Source organism: Sesamum indicum, linkage group LG4, assembly GCF_026168435.1.
Source record: "Sesamum indicum cultivar Baizhima isolate 11 linkage group LG4, ASM2616843v1, whole genome shotgun sequence".
NCBI classification, from domain to species: Eukaryota; Viridiplantae; Streptophyta; class Magnoliopsida; order Lamiales; family Pedaliaceae; genus Sesamum; species Sesamum indicum.
In genome coordinates, this window is record NC_142660.1 from 11,709,374 (window position 1) to 11,728,173 (window position 18,800).

Here is an 18,800-nt window from a genome sequence, read left to right on the forward strand (position 1 = left end):
TATGAAAGTGTCATAGGTTAAATACAGAAATTTTGTCAGAGATAAGTAACGCCCTCATCATTAAGGCATGTTTCCCCAGCAGAGTAGGTTCCAATAAATATAGATTTTAATAGCTTGTAGCATCTAAATAAAACTGTTCACATAATTGGAGACCTAATAAAGTAAATTTATTACATCAAATTATTTGATACCCAAAAAAGCATAGCAGAAATGGGCAGTAGAAAATATTTCACATGAGTGCAAATGGAGAAGCTTTAAACGGCTAATAAAGGAATGAAATACTCCCAATCATGAATAGGGCTTTACAGTCTATGCATAATCTCACAACAAATCAAGAAAGTAAACAATGAAAATAATAGTGCTAATCACTCATTGCTCAAACTTCATAATTAATTACAATTTACAAAGATCATTCACTCATGAGGCTGAAATCCGTGTAATTGCTGACTAAAAGAAACTAAAGAGTAGTGAATAATATCTATTGAAATAAAAGAGTAAAATTATCCGATAATTACACCATTCTTTCCTAAAAATTAGTGTAATTACATATAGGCTCCTGTAATTAAAAAACTTCATTTACTACATTTGATATTTATTTCTATTTAACAAATAAATCATTCGATTAGTTAAAATTCATTGAATTTATTGATATAAAAAAAAAGTTGAACGATTTTTTTTTACACACGATTAACTTATTAAGCTTTTATTATAGGTAAATAAAAATCTTTTATGACCAAACTGTTTTACACATCTTCACACGCTTATACATGTGAGGAAGTATATCTTCACTTTTATAAGAATATTTTGGCCAAAAAAAATTTATTTGACCTGTAATAAGTTGATAATAAGTCAAGCTCCATCGCAAACTATTTACAACACAACAAAAAATAAGGGTTTAGGTGTAACAGAACAAACAATGTCGAGTCAAGAGCTCCCTCATGCCTAGATAAATAAAAAATAGTGGATGTAAAAATCCACAACGGACCGTGTCCTTCAAGTCACACGTTACTTTCTATCACATCATTTCAAACCAAGTTTTACCATAACATTCCTCTAATTTAATTTGGAAACAATAGGGAATTGATTCAATTATGGAATCATGAATAAATTGGGGGTAAATATAAATTTTTATTAATTTTTTTTGGCTAATATTATCAAATTCTGTGCATTTTGAGTATCAAAATAGTCTATTTATTTGTTAAATAGAAACAAACTTTAAAGGTACTATTAAATTATTTTTTAAATCACATATGGTTTACGTGTAAATACAAATATCAAGGAATGACAGTGTAATTCATCCCTAAAACTAGTGAATGGATTGAGTGCGGAACACGTGGTCCATTCAAAATTGTGAAATCAAGAAAAATAAGGGGTTTAATAAATTTACCCGTGATATTGTAAATGAGCAAAACTTTTTTTATAAAACAAAAAGGTATAAATTTACCTCCCGTCCAAGAATAAGTTGTTTAATTTTAAAAAGAATACAGGATAACAGAAAGTCAAGTGAATCTTATCATTAAAATCACTTTAAAATGATTCTAAATATATTATTATTATTATCTTCACCTAAGTCTTCATAACAAAACCAAACATCTGAAAACAAAAAATCACACACACACACACACACACACAAAAAAAAAAGGCTGAAAATATGTTAATGTATGTCTGTATTAGTGAGGAATGCCGTCCAAAATATTTTCTATGTCAAGCACACAATAATCAGAGTCATACAGCTCAAAATCCACGCACATATTTCTCTTTCACCCCCAGAATATTTGACCAATTAAGCAGAGTTTTGTGAAACTCTGCCGGCAAAAAATGGTTTTCTCTACATAAATTCAAACCCAAATGCCACACCCACACACCATATATAGATAAACCCCTTCAACATTGCCCTTCAAACTTGACTTGGTTTATTTATTTTTATATATATTTTATCCCGAGTGCCCACAACAAACCCCAAAAGGGAAAAGTAAATCAAAATAAATTCCCCATCCTGCAGACTGCAGCGTCATCATCATCACAGCAGCCCCAGCTTTAATGGAGACGAACGCGATTCCCCACTCCGAATCATTTGCACCCCAATTTTTTCATCATTTCTTCTCATAATTTCTTCCTATAATCCCAGACCCCTTTTCGTTTTGCCTTTAGTTCACTAATCATCACACATAGATCATACCATGTTTCTCGTCAATCTTACCCTACTGTTTGTTACCATCATTTTGCTGTGTGCGGTTCTCAGATTCTTGTCCAACACAAGCTTAATCCATTCCCTGAAGAATACTTGCCGTTCCTTGGAACAGAAATGCTACGTTCACCAGTTCTACAAGGTGCCCAAATTCAACGACAATATGCAGGAAAATCAACTGTATCGAAAGGTTTATACGTACCTTAATTCTCTCCCTTGTGTTGAAGACTCCGATTTCGCGAACCTATTCTCGAGCTCCAAATCTGCGGAAATCAATCTGATTCTCGATGAAAATCAAACTATCGTAGATAAGTTCCTCGGCGCCAGACTTCGTTGGAGGATCGAAAACAGCGAGAAGAAAAATGGCGTAAAATCGCTCGTCCTGAAGGTCAGAAAGAACGACAAGCGCAGAATTCTGGTTCCTTATCTGCAGCATATTCACCAAGTGTTTGATGACATTGAGCAGAGAAGAAAAGAAGTGAGATTGTTCGTCAACGTGGAGAACGAACTGCAGAGAAATGGACGGTGGATATCAACTTCTTTCACCCATCCAGCAACCATGGAGACGATCGTCATGGACTCGGATCTGAAAACCAGAATCAAATCCGACTTAGAGAATTTTCAGAAGTCCAGGCAGTACTATCACCGATTAGGGCGAGTCTGGAAGAGAAGCTACTTGTTATACGGCCCAGCGGGTACGGGTAAATCCACATTCATAGCCGCGATGGCCAAGTTCTTGAGCTACGACATTTACGAAATCAACCTGCACAAAGTCGCAAACGACTCGGATCTCAAGTACCTTTTGCTGCAAACAACAAACAAGTCCTTAATAGTGATGGAGGATCTCGACCGTTACTTGGGGGAGAAATCGACGGCTGTGAGCTCATCTGGAATCCACAACTTCATGGACGGAATATTCTCCTGCTGCGGTGAAGAAAGAGTCATGGTTTTTACCATGAACAATAAAGAAAACGTCGACCCGAATATTCTCCGCCCGGGTCGAATTGACGTCCACATTAACTTCCCGTTATGCGATTTCACGGCGTTTAAAAGTCTGGCCAACAGTCATCTAGGGCTCAAGGATCATAAACTGTTTCCACAAGTGGAGGAGATTTTTCAGACCGGGGCGAGTTTGAGCCAGGCCGAGATTTGCGAAATTATGATATCGAACCGGGGTTCACCCAGCCGGGCTCTGAAAACCGTTATCGCGGCATTGCAGAGTGAATTGGCGGGTCGGGTCAGGATGAGGATGATGAAGGGGTTGGGGTCGGGTAGGGGTGTGGAGGAATGTGGTGAGTTTGGGAGAGAAGGGCAGAACGGAATACATCCGATTAAAGAGATAAAGAATCTGTACGGGCTATTGAGGGCGAGGAGTAGTAGAAAGGCTTGTATGGATAAATTGGATGATGTTGATGTGCATGAGAAGGAGAATTCATATTTGACTCAGGAGACCTATGTTTAGTTTTATGGTATAGGAAAATTTTGGAGGTCTAATTTTCTAGATTACACAATGTATGCTTCTTTCTTTTAGTTTAACTCCATACTTTTTTACTGGAATTTTAACTTATAATTTTTAAATGTTTTAACTTTGGCTTATCATACGCACATTTCATTTGTAATATTGTAAATTAATATTTTATATTTCATATTTTAAAGTTTTGGTCTTATTGATTACATCATTATTATTTTTGATCGAAAAGTAGTACTTTTGGTTAAATCACACATTTCGTTAAATATTTAATAGTTGTTAAGTGCATAAAATAAAAAATGTTTCTTTTTTAAATTTATTTGCCAATTCCATAACTAATTGAATAAAAAAATTATAAAGGCCATAACGACTATGACTACATGTTAAGCATGCGACATTTTTTGTTAAATTGTCTAATCAAATGTGTTAAATTGGTAATAACAGTATGTAAACAAGACTAGAAAACTCTTACATGTCATGATATGAGGCTGGATTAACAAGTGGGCCCAAATATTTATGGGCTTTGTGTCAGGCCCATATTAGGTGATTTTACCATAGATGATTTGTATTTAATTGTTGAAATTCATACTACTCAACAAAATTTAATTTGTATTTATTTTTATTAAAATTCATAATTTGGTTAAAGAAGCAAAATCTTTGTTCTAATTGTCTCTCACTACTTTTTTTGTCTTGCTCTTAACTTTTAGTAACGTAATAGAAAAACTATTCCCAAGTAAAATATATAACTGTAATGATCAAAATTATAATCAAAGTCCAGTTGCGGAATAAATAAAATTGAGGTAGAATAAAAATATAAATAAAATAAAAAAATAATATGTTAAAATGGTATATCAAAAATCAAAATTAAATTAATTGGTTCGGTTTAAATAATTATTATTTTTATTATATAATTTGATATTCCATAAATTGAAGAAATATAAAAATACTTGAAATTTAATATATAATTACACTCCTTAATTTTTTTTGGATTTTGTAATAAATAATATACAATAATTAATATTAAAAAAAGAAAATGATATTATGGTATTCGGTACTTTTTGTAAATCAAAATTAAAATTTGATCAAATTGAATACGGATTTTTGTTTTGAAAAAACAAAATGTTTATGTATTATTAAATGGATTGAATAGGAGCAAGTAATTTCATTTTGCTTTTCGACTCTGTGCCCCACAACCAAATACGTCAAAGTGGCTTAGTTGGCATTTCGAATTTGCTGAATATTTTTGTTTCTCTCTCTAAACTCTCGCCTGTGATCGCATTTCTCGTCGACATCTCAGACCACTCGCTTTCCGATCTTCGTCAAAATTCCACTCGGGTAAGTTGTGGTTTTCCTGAATTTATTCATAATATTGCCTTTGTCAGGTTCTCTTTGGAACCTAAAAGATTGATTATTGTGTTTGTTTTGAGTATGGGAGCTTTACATTTGTATTATTTTTGTGAGACGATGTATGGCATTTCAGCTTATCAAGTATTGTTTCGTGTTCTTTGGTTGGATTGCTCCTAATTGTTCTATGCAGTTGTTATTTGAGCTTGAGCTGTGAAATGAATTTGTTTCAGGTGTTTCCATTGGGGATTTCGAGTAAGGGCTAGATTTCAGCGATGGTAAAGTCTCACTGCCTGCCGCAACACTGCTTATTTTCTATTTTTCCTGTTTGTCAATGGTTTCTAGTATGGATTTTAATTGTTTACTTCTGTTTGCAGAATTTTATAATTGGGGCTTTTAAGCCGGCGTGCCACATTTCAGTTGCATTTTCAGATGCAAAATCTCGAAAGCAGGTATGCATTATTTAATTATTATGGACTTCATAATTTCACATTAGTCACGCTCTTTCACCAAGTATGCTTAGAGTTGCTTAGTATATGAACTTCTCTGGGAGCATTAAGTTCTGTTATTACTCTATTTTGCACCAATGTTTGTTTTGAATGAAGCACTAATGTTCTAAAGTTATATCATTCTTCGGGTGATATATACGTTGGTAATTAATTGGATGTTTGGATCAGTGATGTTAAAGTTGGGTATTGAATCTTCACTCTTGTTTTTGAATGGTAGAGTAGTTAATTCCAATATTTTCCTTTTGATTTTCTTTTTTTTTTTTTTTTGTTCATCTTATGCTTACATAGGTCCCATTGAAGAAGGAGAATGGTCAAACAATAATGGTTCCGCTCTTCCAAAGTCAAGAAAACATAACTGGCAAGGTATGTTACGCACTCATCTTTCACTTTAGGTCCCAAGTCTCTGTTAAGCTCAGGGTGGTCTATTTATCATGAGGTTGCACATCCATGCGTCTTTTTCCAGATTTCTGTCGAACCAATTTTAGGGAAGAAGGTGGAACACAATGGTATCAAGGTTGAGCTTCTTGGTCAGATAGGTATGTTTCGTCATGATCATCGATGTAATTTGCAGCTTCCAGGTTTAGGTTTACTCTATATCATGCCAGGAGTAGTGCATCTATCATATGGTTTGCACTTGATCTTAAGTAACCTTGTAATTGGCCTTCTTTTTACCTGATCAAATGTACAAATGAGAATAGAAGATTACTCAAAGATTTGAATAATATATTACTACTGACACATATTGTCTGATTGCACTTTTGTCAACTTTGTTTTCTATGTGCAGAAATGTACTTTGACAAAGGCAACTTCTATGATTTCACTTCTCTGGGTGAGTACAAATGTTTGGTTTTGTATCTCATGAAATCTATATATACCCTATCTATGTACTATATATCCAGCTATTTTGGTTGTTATAACATCTACTGAAGATGATATCTTAAATTACTTCATTTCATGATTTCTAATTTAAACACGGTGCATGATATCATCCTATACCATAATTCCCATCCTTAAGCAGGTATAGTTCCTCTTTTAGTAGGTTTAATACTTTTATTCTTATATTTATAGTTCGTGAACTGGATGTTCCTGGAGAAATTTATGAAAGGAAAACATTTCCATTTGAATTTTCAACTGTGGAAATGCCTTACGAGACATACAATGGGGTAAATGTGCGGCTCAGGTGAGTTGTCTGTATCTTAAATGGTTCCATGCATTATAAGTTTCGTCTTTACTGTTCATGTACTTGTGGAATAGATTTTGTTCAGTTTCTGCTGCAATTTGGCAAAGCTGAACTAGTAGAAAAGAATTCATTTCAATATATCTGGTCCATTACCCACATTCCTTATTAGGATTTTAGCTTGTTGAACTCAATTTCAACCATCATATTTGCTTTATGGATTGCTTTAATTGGTGTGAGTTGGAGAATCATGTTTTATTTTGTTTTTCTCTTGGATGGTTCTGACCTTGGGGGAGTGCCCATGGTATGGGGTTAGACTGAGTAACATCAGTGCAATTTTATTTTAAATTCTGTGCTTGTTTCAGGTATGTCCTAAAAGTGACAATAAGCCGGGGTTATGCTGGTAGCATTACGGAATATCAAGACTTTGTGGTGAGCTAGCAATTTCACGTTCACAGTACAAATCATGCATATTGTCCTCATGAATGTCATCTGGATTTAGAAATCATTTTTCAGGTCGCATATCTTTTGAGCATACAGTTAGAAATAAAAGTAATTTAGTTGCAGTTTATGGTATGAAATCATTTGCAGCAATTATGGACCATATAGTTCACTTATTTGAATCTCAACTTAGGAAATATATATATATATATATATATACATATACACACGCACCATGATTTTGGTAGAAGCGAACTTTAAGTAATTGCCTCAATATAGTCCAGGAAGTTATATTTCATTGGCTTTCTATCAGGTAATCCATTTTTCCTCTTTTAAATTCCCACAGCCAGGTACCATTCTCAGAGATGTCTAATCTCTACTAGTTGATACAATCCTCTAGTGCACCTGGACCTAAACAATAATTTGGACATTTTTTGTTCAAAACTAAGCAGTTGTTACGGCAGGAAGCAGTGTTTCATCCATTTTCTAATTTATGGGGGGTTTGTAAGCTCTTTGTTGTTTTACCCTAGTCGTGCTAGTTTTAATCGTCTGTTTTCTCGTGGATCAGGTCCGGAATTACAGCCCTACCCCATCAATCAACAACAGCATCAAGGTGAGTTGCTATTTATTCTTAGTTTGTACATTATTGGTGTGCTGTTTGATGGTTGTGCAACTTTGCATGAAATTGGAATGGAGGACATTTGAACCATGATTTCCAATAACATTTGATAGACTATGCATCTGTGGAACACCCCCTGCCCCTCTCTCTTCCTTCCTAATTCTTTACTTATAGAGAATATGCTGTTAATCTATGGTCTTTAACTTGTAGATGGAAGTTGGAATTGAGGATTGCCTTCATATCGAGTTTGAGTACAATAAAAGCAAGTATGTTACTACTTTTGCTTAATCTTTTAGCTCGGTTTGTTTCTGTATTGGGGATAACCTGGATTCTGTTATTTGGGAAAAGCCTAGATTCCGTACTAGTAATTTTAGTTGTTCCAATGTAATGCCTTTATTTTTGGGGGTCAGTTCAGCTCAAGACTCCTTATTGATAAACTGCACTCCTGGCCTGCTTAGCTGAAGTAGCAGGGATCAGTAGCCTGTCACTTTACAAAAAATTCGATAAATAATAGTTTTTCTTTCTAATGCTCTAGTAAATCTTTATTTGTTCTGTCCTTTATACAAACTTAAATGGTTAAGTTTGTTAGAAGTGGATAATAATGCTATGCTGATTGATATTTATGAATGTCCAGGTATCATCTAAAGGATGTTATTTTAGGCAAAATATACTTCCTTCTTGTAAGAATCAAGATAAAGAATATGGATCTTGAGATTAGGCGTCGAGAATCGACAGGTTCAGGGCCGAACACTCATGTCGAGACAGAGACTCTTGCAAAGTTCGAATTGATGGATGGTGCTCCAGTCAGAGGTACACTAAGAACTATTCTCTATTTTGTGATATAGTACACTGGTAGATGATTTACTTGGTGAACTCTTTCTTTGACAGGTGAATCTATTCCAATTAGATTGTTCCTAAGCCCGTATGAGCTGACTCCAACATATCGAAACATCAATAATAAATTTAGTGTAAAGTACTACTTAAACCTTGTACTTGTTGACGAAGAGGACCGTCGATATTTCAAGCAACAGGAGATCACAATGTACCGGCTTGGAGAAACATCCTGATTTAACTTACGAAAGTACTAAAGATTTACGGCCTCCTGGAGGTTTACTAAGTCTTGCAGCCTTGTGTTTTTCTTGTGAAATTGAGATGTTACTCAGAAAAGGCAAGAACAACTTTGTTTTATTGTAGTCGTCACCCATCTTTGATACAATCATACAAAATACATACAGTTGTACAGAGGAAGAATTATGTATATGGATGGTCGATATTTTGGCGGGATTGCAGATACTTTCTAGTATGGAATGGTTCATAAGGCAATAACGAGTGTCCCAACAAACGCAGTTGTACTTTGTCAGGATTGATTTGAACGACACTTATCCGCTGTGGGCTTCCGTTTGTGTTCTGCTTATTGCCTCGTTATAATTTTGTATCATGAAACATTAGTCGTGTTTCTATATTATAGTCTGAGATTCCTGCCGAACATTCTGTTACGATTGAGTGCGGGCAAATCATGAGATGTAGTTCTAACTCTGGGTTAGAAAGCAATTTTGCTATTAACCTTTTATTGTGCTTATTTCAAATCCTGTCATCAAGCAAAATACCAAATATATCCAGCAACCAGTAGGTGCTTTCTCTACTGCAAACAATTGTATATGCAATAAATTATGATGTTAATTTTTTGGAATAATTACTTTTATATTCTTGATTTATGGTTTATTTAGACAAATTACCACTATCCTTTAAAAATTATAAATGTATTTATTAGAATATCAGTATCATTACAAGAACTATCTTAGTTTTTAACTGTCAAAAATAATTAATGTAATTGCTTAAAGAATATGGGTGTTTTGTATAAATATATAGGTGCAAATGTGATTGTTTGCTTATTTTTTTATACATCTGGTTAACTTATAATATTAATTTTCCAATAGTTTTGAGTCACGTTATAATGAGTTTTAAGAAAAAAGTAATTAGATTTTTTAGTTTTAAAAATATGACAAGTTTAATTAAATAATAGCAAGTGAATATTTGATAAATCTCAAAAACCGCGCCAGCCTTTGAGCTCGAAGCCTAGGATGAGACGGTTCTTCTTCCATCCACTGTCGTGTTCACGGCGTCTTTTCCATGTTGTGGCTTCTAATTATCTTCGCAACTAAGGGTGGCGCAGCCTTTCCTCTTCCGCCGGCTACGGAGGTTCAAAGAAAGTCCGCGCTCATGATTACGCTTCCATTCCGATTAATCATGCAGCAATTGGTTGCTTCATGATTCGACGCTGCTGGCATGATTTCCAGTCGTCAGCCCCTGGTATTGCTTAAACCTATTTGTTTGCATATGGTGGTGTTAATTTGGCGAAAGATTGTGGTTTTTGTTATGACTCTGCATATTTAACTATCAGCTGCCAATTCCTGCAATTTCTCGTTCTCTCTGATTGTTTGAAAGAATGGTCTTTTCCAATGAATGAAGCCTTAGAAAATGAACTGTGTTTGGGTGGTTTTGCATAAAGGGGCTTGGGAAAGAAAAGTCAATCTCTATACTGTCTCTTTTCATTTAGTCAATGACTGCTTCTTGGTATACTGATGCTCTCTGTGGAATGCTCTATCTGTTTGCTGGTGAATCTTCAAACACCTTACTGTATCTACTGCATTTAAGCAGATACTATCATTTTTCATCGACAAAAAAACACCATTCACTATGACAAATTTTCTGTTCAATGCCATTCAGCCAGTGTTGGTTGTCTTCTGTTGATGATGCAATGTTTGGATGATTGATACTATCTTTGATGCGAACCCTCATGTAAGCATTAGGATTCCTTTAGAACATGGGAAAAATTTTCATCCAATTGATTTGTGAAACCATTTACACATACAACTCTATTTAGGAGGCACCACTCTACCCATTAAATCAAGCTTGATGTCATCCAAAAACACCTCTTTTTTGCCGGGTTTCATTCTTCAGATTCTGTTGGCAGGCCTTCTTTGAACCAGTTATATATCCCTCCCTCCAAGTGAAAGACATTAGTGTAGCCATTGAGGACCAGCAAGTAAGCTGCTATAAGTGACCTGCAGCAAGTGTTATGAAGCAATAAGGTGTCAGCTTGTTCCTGTTCTTTACTCAGTATGATTGCCCATGTATATATATATGTATGTGTGTGTGTGTGTGTGTGAGTATTCCTCTTTGTGGTGTCTTCTTATACTTAATGTGACAGTCTGAACCTCCAGAGTCGACAATTGCTTACAGTATGACTGACTAGGATTGCCAACCATACAGTAATACCTTAGCTGTACATCTACCTCGTGATCACTTTCTTTTGTCTTTCCTTTAATGAACGCAACATTTACCTTGTGCTCATAGAATGATATGTTGAACAGTTATCGTATCGTACTATAGCATATTCCTTTAACAATAATCAGGATATGAAAATTAACAGCAAAAAATGAACAGGTGACGAGAACCTTGATTGCTGGCCTTCTGGAAGATTTTGTGATGGCTTTGTTGTTCCTCCAGCTGAACATGCCACTATAATCTTCGCATCCTTAGGTAATTTTGACTCCACACCTGCTTGTGCAATTCGCAGTACTTAGTCAATGATATTCTGGAGGCAGGTAGAGGAATATATTATCCTATAAATCTATGGACTGACTTTTTCTTCTTATGTATTATTTACAGTGAATGATGGAATCATTACACATAGTATGCCCGGCCCATCAGCGATTTTTTTTGTCTTTTTTTTTTTTTGTTTTACGCTCAGTAACTCTTCTTCAGCCAGGCTTGGGCATAATAGGCAAACAAGTGCAAGTATTAGTAGTATAACGAAACCTATAAATCTTACTCTGTAGAAACTCAGGGTTCTCTTCTGTTCCTGAAAATATACCGAAAAATGCAAATGCAGCTCTCCTAGCAATGTCCCATGCTGTCCACTCCTTTATAAGCCTGTATATTTGCACATTAATAGCACCTGCTGGATGAGCCTACACCAAGAAACAATTAGAGACGGAGCAAATCCAAAATCGCAATGACCTCCAAAATGAGTGATGTGTTGGCTGTCGGTTGAGAAATCAAATTTATTTACTTTAAAGAGGCTGAATAAATATGACTTACCTCTTTGAACTCTGCCTCTGGCCGTACATCAAGAATGATAAATCTATTTTCAGTCTGAAGTCGCAAAGCTTCCTTTACATCCACACTCCTTACCTGCAAAAATTGCTCAGTTATCCCTGTTGACTGTGTACAAGGCAGCCTGCAGTTAGATATACTTCTATTTTTAATTTCCGGGATTGATTTCCAACTAGGCAGTGTCCAGTTATGAATTAACCATTCTTTTACCTATATTTTTCCTGACAGAATGTTGAACATCACAACTCTCTTCTAATTGGTGAAATATTCTACATTGATCTCCCTACTGTGATATTATCTGTACTATGAAGTAATTCCTTTTTGCAGATTTATCTCTTTCTAGAGACGCTTTAGGTTGGTTCAGTTAGATTTTTGTTTACATGATTAAGGTGATCAAGCATCCAGTATCTTAATACAGATAGATCTTTCATAACCATCTGTTCTTCAACGATACTACATGTGCTTCAGTTGCAGTTTGAAGGAATCATTTTGGAAGCTTATAAATAATCAGCTTGACGTGGATAGGGCTCAAGTGCTCCCAAAATCAAGTAGTTATTGTAACAAATTATTGCCGTTGTCTTTTTATCTTTCTTATTTGGTGTCATTGCATTGCTTGTATGTCCGTATGTTGCAAAATTCATGCATTATGCGCACAGGCAAATCCACCCACACACTAATACAGAACCATAATACCTTTTTCTCGAGCAGAACTTGTCGTTTAATCTTCCAGTCTTCTTCAGCTGATTCCTCCAAATGAAATAATTGAACATTAAGGGACACATCTTTCTAAAATTATCTTGCTTGTTGTAAAATTATATGCAGTAATATGATTATGGAAAAGGAAAAAAAACCAGAGACCTGGTGTTTTCGCTTGCTTGGTTGCTGCATTTTGAATTCTGATTGCTCTATAGATGCTTGAGCTCTTTCTTCTGTTGGATAATTGAATGGCTTTTGTTGCAAAACAAGAAGAGTTAGGTTCAACACTAGAGTTCAAATTATAGGCAAGAGGGGAAGGATGAAATTTGTGATAGAGGGGGGACGAAGAGGGGTGGGGGCTGATGGAAGTAACTGCAGCCATATTCCCACAGATTGCTCCTAAAACTTTTAAGAACAATATAAGTAATCTTGATCCAGATTGATGTGTATTTTTGGTTGAGATTAAAGTTTCTGGATTCAATAATTTGGCATTGGATCTCTTTTCTTTGTGCTTAGATTTTTTGAAAGTCCAGTGAGGAGATGAGTGGGCCAATGAATGGAGAAGTGGTAGATATTTTAGGTTCTACACAATCTGAATTTGTGGTGATGATGCAAGGTCTGCTTCCACTTGGGATTTCTTCATCCCATCCATTTGTTTTTTTCTGCTCAAGGATAAAAAATTTCACCCTATTTTGGATTGCTAGATATTTTTATCTTGGAATTATGTTGCGCTTGAATTTAATTTGATGAGTGTAGATTGAATCATTGAATCGAACTACATTCTAGTCCACACACGTTTTAATATTGTTATGCAAACCTTTTTCGTACTAAATAAAGATACCTAAAATTTAGTCCTTGTGCAACGTGCAAGGCACTCATGGTCTGTTCCTTTAAACCCAAATTACCTTAGGTTTGGATAAGCCAAGAGCAAGAGTACCAATTCCACGCACATTTAAACATCAGCTAATCATACGAGTGAGTAATACTACTGCCACTTGTTTGTCCAACCCAAATATCTATTTCCCTTGTATTGCTTTGAAATCAATTTTCTCTAATCATCATTGCATCCTGTAATTATAGTCGATGAGATAAATGGTGACGTTGGACTTTGCAGATCCACCTTCATTTAAATTAATGCTACTGTTATCGTTTACTGTTAATTGTGCATCATAACTGAGGCTGTGATACTTTACTCCTTCTCATACTACTAAATCTAAATATAAATTTAAAACTATAAGTTCGAATTTTACAACACGTGTTGATATTTATCTCACTATGATTTATATTTTTTAATTAAAAAAAAGGATATATGTGGTGTATTACTATTTTGATTAGGTAGGCCCAAGTTTGAGAAACTATACCCAATTTTGGATTATTACTGATGGGGCTCTTTTCCACTAGATTAACTGTTACGCCCAGACCCAGTTCCTGGGTGCTGTTCTCCCATATCTCCACATACATATGCTGTTATCACTATTAGAGTTGATAAACTTGCCTCGAGAGTAGGTGAGCACATGGCATGTTGCATCATCTATTCTCCTCATTTCAAACTTTGAATAAATTAACTGGTAACCAGTTGAATTTTTCTGCAAATTATTTATAATAATGAAAATTCTGACATATGGTAACCAGTTGAATTATTTATAATAATAAATAATTCAACTGGTAACCAGTTGAATTTTTCTGCAAATTATTTATAATAATGAAAATTCTGACATATGGTGCCAATGGCATTGATTACTCCGTGCGTGATCCAATGATTTGCATTCTCACTTTCATTTATTATTATGTTATTGATATAAACAGAATGGGTCAGAATTCAAAATATTATTTGTAATTTTAAATAATTAAAAAAGAAACAAGAAGTGAGTTAGAAGGAATGCAAGCCAATTCAATTATCTTTAATCACTTATATTTTATTGTATTGATAATATACCTACTTTTATTTTAAAATATGATGTGTTGATTTATATATTTAAATTTTATTTATAATATAAAAAAATTATTTATTATATACAGACGTATCATAATTGTTAAAAATGAGTGTATAGGTGTGGAGGTCCCTGCCTCCTTGAGAAATTATGGTACAAGTACAACAAGATAGGCATAACGTCTTAGGTCTCCGAATTTAGTCACGTCAATCTCCATGTGACATTTATTGCACCCACTTTACTGCTCTTCATATACATTGCTCCTCCTCCTCCTCATGCAACAGTCTTGGAAACACTCTACCAACAATCATATTAAAATCGTGTTTTCTTTTGCATTCACTTCTTCCATTAATTCTTCATTTTCCTTCTTTTCTTTGTAAGGGCATTGATGGAAGAAACGAAATTCTTCTATTCAATCATATTTTCTTTAAAAAGGTGGTTCTCTGAATTGCAATTTTAATGTGGAAACTGTAAATAGCGACTTTAATGTAAAAATCTTTGATTTTTCGCAACCAACATCCACCTAATTCATTCTGTTGGAATTCGTTTTCTACCCCAGAAAGCCCGCGAATTGGTGGGCCCATACATCAAATCCGACGCTCCAAATTGACAGATGAGAAAATCCACGTCCCACAGTTCCCCTACTCCCCCAAGATCCGTTTGTAACCCCGCTCGAAAGTCCAGCTACCGACACCAACATGGCCCGCCACGTGTCCTCTTAAGACAAACAGCAAAGCCGCGTAGCTATTCCTATTCTTACACACACACAACCACACTCCATTGCGTAACACTAACACATATATACGCACACATACACACGCTCCCTCCCATCTCTGTAAACGTAATAATAATACACTCAAAGATCTGACGGAGAGAGTCTGCATTTCAAAACTCTCTTTTGTAAGAGAGGAGAAAAGAAACCAAACAGTTGAGTGTTGTGTTGCAGAGAATAATGGAGATCTTTTACTATATGGTTTTTGGGGCGTTGGCCGCCGTGGTGGCAGGGTTGGAGCTGAGTAAGAGCAACAAAGATCGGATAAATACTTCTTCAGCTTTCAATTCCTTCAAGAATAATTACTTGCTCGTTTACTCTCTCATGATGGGTAGGTAAATTTGTGATTTCATCCTAGATCTGGGGGTATTTGATGTCGCATTGTTTGCGTAATTTGATTTGATCCAGTTCAGTTTGTGTGAGCAAAAATGCTCGGGGAAATATTGGCCTATTGTTTGGTTTCGGTGGAAAATACGGGGGAAAATGTTTGTTGCATTACGATTTTGACAAGTATCTGTTGGATTCTACGTAATATTTCATTTCCTTTTTCCCATAATTTTTGGATATCGTGTATGTACGATGTTGGTCCAATATAGTAGATCTTTGTTCCGATTGCAGCCTTTGGAGACAGATGATTTGAGAATGCGCGCTGCTGCTTCATCCTTATTGTTTGTATATTGAAAGCGTTTGTGTACAATCTGATGTGTTTGACGCATCAACTTATGTTATTTAAGTGCTCTGTTTTTTGGATCTGAGAAATGTGGGTGTGATTTCATTAAGGCCTTAAAGAAGGTCTGAGGGCATTCTTTAATGGTGAATCTGGATTCTTTGCACAAGAGTTAGAATAATGTCAATGGCTATATGGAGTTGGGTCTAATAATTAGTGTGTGGGTGGTGTGTAATCAATTAAGCTATAAGCATATGCATCATTCTGATGAATCAAGCTGTTCACCATCTTATATGTTGTTATGTTGCTCTTCTTTTGTTTGCACTTATTCTTGGGAAGAGCTTTCACAAATTTCCTTTAATTCTGGTAATTTTTGTAAACTATGATATTCGCATTTGCTGATGGTTTGCTTTCCATGTGGGAATAGCTGGTGACTGGTTGCAGGGTCCATATGTGTACTACCTTTACAGTACTTATGGTTTTGGGAAAGGTGAAATTGGGCAGCTATTTATTGCTGGATTTGGGTCTTCCATGTTGTTTGGAACCATTGTTGGATCTCTAGCAGATAAACAGTGAGAATAACCTGCTCTAGTAATGGGATTTTAACTTTTACTCTGAAATGTTCTCCTATTCTGAGTTCTGTAATCAAATGGCAGGGGTCGGAAGAGAGCATGTGTTACTTACTGCATCACATATATACTGAGCTGCATTACGAAGCATTCTCCACAATACAAAGTTCTGATGATTGGACGTGTTTTGGGTGGTATTGCCACATCTCTCTTGTTTTCTGCATTTGAGTCATGGCTTGTTGCAGAACACTTCAAGGTTAGGTCTCCGTATGTACAACTGCTCTCACTGTCTTCCGCAATCTCAAATCTTGTATTGCATATGCCTTTGTGTGAGCTTATAACTCAATATATGTGGCCTCTTCATGCATAATCTCTTGTCCTTTTTCTCTTTCCACTATGGTAATCGATATAGAATATTTATTGATGGCAATCTTGCATTCTATCATATTTGCAGCGGGGCTTTGATCCACAATGGCTCTCATTAACTTTCTCCAAGGCAATATTCCTTGGCAATGGTCTTGTTGCCATTTTAGCTGGGTTGTTTGGGAATACGCTTGTTGACTCCTTGAATCTTGGGCCTGTATCTCCATTTGATGCTGCTGCAATATTTCTGGCTATTGGAATGGCTATAATATTATCATCATGGACTGAGAACTATGGAGACCCTTCAGAGAACAAGAACTTGCTTACTCAATTCAAGGGCGCTGCTGTAGCAATTGCTTCAGGTAGTCCTAATTCTTGTAATTAACATATTCTCTCTGATACAAGTTCTTGATAATCTACTTCCTGCAAAGATAAGTTAAAGGCTGCAGTTGTAGGCTCCCGTCTAACCAGTTCAGATACTTCTCAATGATTCCTTTTGATGTAATGTTTTTCATGGTCAGATGAGAAGATAGCATTGCTTGGTGCAATCCAGTCTTTGTTTGAAGGTTCAATGTATACATTTGTGTTCCTCTGGACACCTGCTCTCAGTCCGAATGATGAAGACATTCCCCATGGTTTTATTTTTGCTACTTTCATGTTAGCTTCAATGTTGGGAAGCTCAATCGCAGCTCGCTTATTGGCCCGCAATGCAGTTAAAGTGGAGAGCTACATGCAGATTGTATTTGTTATTTCTTCGGCCTCTCTATTGCTTCCCATATTGACAAATGTATGTTCAAGTTTCTGTTTGGTCTTTTTCTTGATTCTTCTTGGTGGAGTTGGACCACATCTAACTTCTTACTGCTTTGTGACAGTTCTTTATACCTCCTTCAGTGGTGAAAGGGGGTGGCATCTCATTTGCAGGTTGTCTCCAACTTCTTGGCTTTTGCGCTTTTGAAGCTTGTGTTGGGATTTTCTGGCCATCCATTATGAAAATGAGATCCCAATACATCCCTGAGGAAGCTCGAAGCACCATCATGAATTTCTTCCGCATCCCACTAAACATCTTTGTTTGCATTGTGCTATACAATGTATGTCTTCTGGATCTCTGCTATATTATATGCATGGGTTTTTGCATGAACAATTGCTTCCCAGTTTAAGGATTAGTGTTTTCATGTACTGGGTGATTGCAAGATTTTAAACAATTATTTCAACGTTTGTAGGTTAGTGCATTCCCCATGACCTTTATGTTCGGTATGTGCTCCATCTTCCTCTTTGTCGCCTCCATCCTGCAGAGACGGCTCTCAGCAATTGGAGATAAGCCAAGTAAGTGGCACGCTGCTCACAGTTGATTACTTCTTAAAGTCTAATGCTGTGAAATTTTTAAATGTAACATTAACAAACTGGTTAAATTTGCACATCTTCTTGGAAGTCAGTAACTAGACATACTCAAGGAAGATGCCTGCATTATTCTAACGGGTTGTCTTCCTTTCTCTCTTTTTATTTTTTCAGAGACAGAAGAATGGATGTTGAAGGACAAAAGTTCAGAGGCTGAGCCATTAAATGCTTAATTCACTGCCACAATCGGCAGACAACATCTTGTGTAGTTGAGTATACAATTAATTTTATTGTGACTATCACATAAGTTAGAGAAAAATTTAGGTGGCAATACAGCAGATTAGGGGAGAGAGTCATTAAAATGCTTCTATCAACATTTTCTTCTCTTGTCGAGATTGCAAGATTAAGAAACATGCTAGCATCTCTTGGGTCTGTCCCTTGCTGTAAAGGTAGTCCAATATTTCCCATAATTCTGATGTCTTTTCTCCTAATCTTGGTCGAGACGGCCCTAGTTTTGTATTCGATACTTATTTCTACTGTAAGAGTACAATGTCATGTTGGTTTAACAGTCTTACATTTGTTTGCTTAATGTTGGCACAAAT

At 35.7% G+C, this 18,800-nt stretch overlaps 3 protein-coding genes and 1 pseudogene across 3 annotated transcripts; 3 read left to right on the forward strand and 1 right to left on the reverse strand.

Moving 5' to 3' along the window:
* Window positions 1-1,726: 1,726 nt before the first annotated feature.
* On the forward strand, window positions 1,727-3,774 carry LOC105160305 (AAA-ATPase At2g46620 pseudogene; annotated as a pseudogene).
* Window positions 3,775-4,837: 1,063 nt separating this feature from the next.
* LOC105160306 (vacuolar protein sorting-associated protein 26A) lies at window positions 4,838-9,325 on the forward strand. Its single transcript, XM_088879314.1, has 12 exons — window positions 4,838-4,991; window positions 5,234-5,278; window positions 5,378-5,452; window positions 5,798-5,872; window positions 5,973-6,045; window positions 6,294-6,338; window positions 6,578-6,689; window positions 7,052-7,118; window positions 7,696-7,740; window positions 7,957-8,012; window positions 8,381-8,556; window positions 8,635-9,325. The coding sequence occupies exons 2-12, from the start codon at window positions 5,276-5,278 to the stop codon at window positions 8,811-8,813; spliced, it is 906 nt and encodes a 301-aa protein (XP_088735440.1). The 5' UTR covers window positions 4,838-4,991; window positions 5,234-5,275; the 3' UTR covers window positions 8,814-9,325.
* Window positions 9,326-10,562: 1,237 nt separating this feature from the next.
* On the reverse strand, window positions 10,563-13,085 carry LOC105160307 (Rhodanese/Cell cycle control phosphatase superfamily protein). The gene is made up of 6 exons (XM_011077627.3): window positions 12,724-13,085; window positions 12,559-12,605; window positions 11,851-11,943; window positions 11,582-11,720; window positions 11,205-11,307; window positions 10,563-10,811 (listed from the first exon to the last, which is right to left on the reverse strand). The coding sequence occupies exons 1-6, from the start codon at window positions 12,941-12,943 to the stop codon at window positions 10,697-10,699; spliced, it is 717 nt and encodes a 238-aa protein (XP_011075929.1). The 5' UTR covers window positions 12,944-13,085; the 3' UTR covers window positions 10,563-10,696.
* A 2,184-nt stretch (window positions 13,086-15,269) lies between these two features.
* On the forward strand, window positions 15,270-18,787 carry LOC105160309 (uncharacterized). The gene is made up of 8 exons (XM_011077628.2): window positions 15,270-15,595; window positions 16,359-16,503; window positions 16,588-16,756; window positions 16,955-17,225; window positions 17,385-17,650; window positions 17,736-17,951; window positions 18,084-18,186; window positions 18,373-18,787. Exons 1-8 carry the CDS (start codon window positions 15,445-15,447, stop codon window positions 18,429-18,431), a joined length of 1,380 nt encoding a protein of 459 aa, XP_011075930.1. The 5' UTR covers window positions 15,270-15,444; the 3' UTR covers window positions 18,432-18,787.
* The last annotated feature ends 13 nt before the right edge of the window (window positions 18,788-18,800 follow it).

Excerpts from the sequence above, each read along its gene's own strand:
- LOC105160306 (XM_088879314.1), top strand. Across the intron at positions 6,339-6,577 it reads CTATGATTTCACTTCTCTGG|TTCGTGAACTGGATGTTCCT; the intron begins GTGAGTACAAAT and ends TTATATTTATAG. Across the intron at positions 7,741-7,956 it reads CAATCAACAACAGCATCAAG|ATGGAAGTTGGAATTGAGGA; the intron begins GTGAGTTGCTAT and ends TTTAACTTGTAG.
- LOC105160307 (XM_011077627.3), bottom strand. The coding sequence starts at position 12,943 with ATGGCTGCAGTTACTTCCATCAGCCCCCACCCCTCTTCGTCCCCCCTC. Across the intron at positions 11,944-12,558 it reads AAGTTCTGCTCGAGAAAAAG|GTAAGGAGTGTGGATGTAAA; the intron begins GTATTATGGTTC and ends CAATTTTTGCAG. Across the intron at positions 10,812-11,204 it reads CCAGAAGGCCAGCAATCAAG|GTCACTTATAGCAGCTTACT; the intron begins GTTCTCGTCACC and ends CACTTGCTGCAG.
- LOC105160309 (XM_011077628.2), top strand. The coding sequence starts at position 15,445 with ATGGAGATCTTTTACTATATGGTTTTTGGGGCGTTGGCCGCCGTGGTG. Across the intron at positions 15,596-16,358 it reads CGTTTACTCTCTCATGATGG|CTGGTGACTGGTTGCAGGGT; the intron begins GTAGGTAAATTT and ends ATGTGGGAATAG. Across the intron at positions 17,226-17,384 it reads TGCTGTAGCAATTGCTTCAG|ATGAGAAGATAGCATTGCTT; the intron begins GTAGTCCTAATT and ends TTTCATGGTCAG.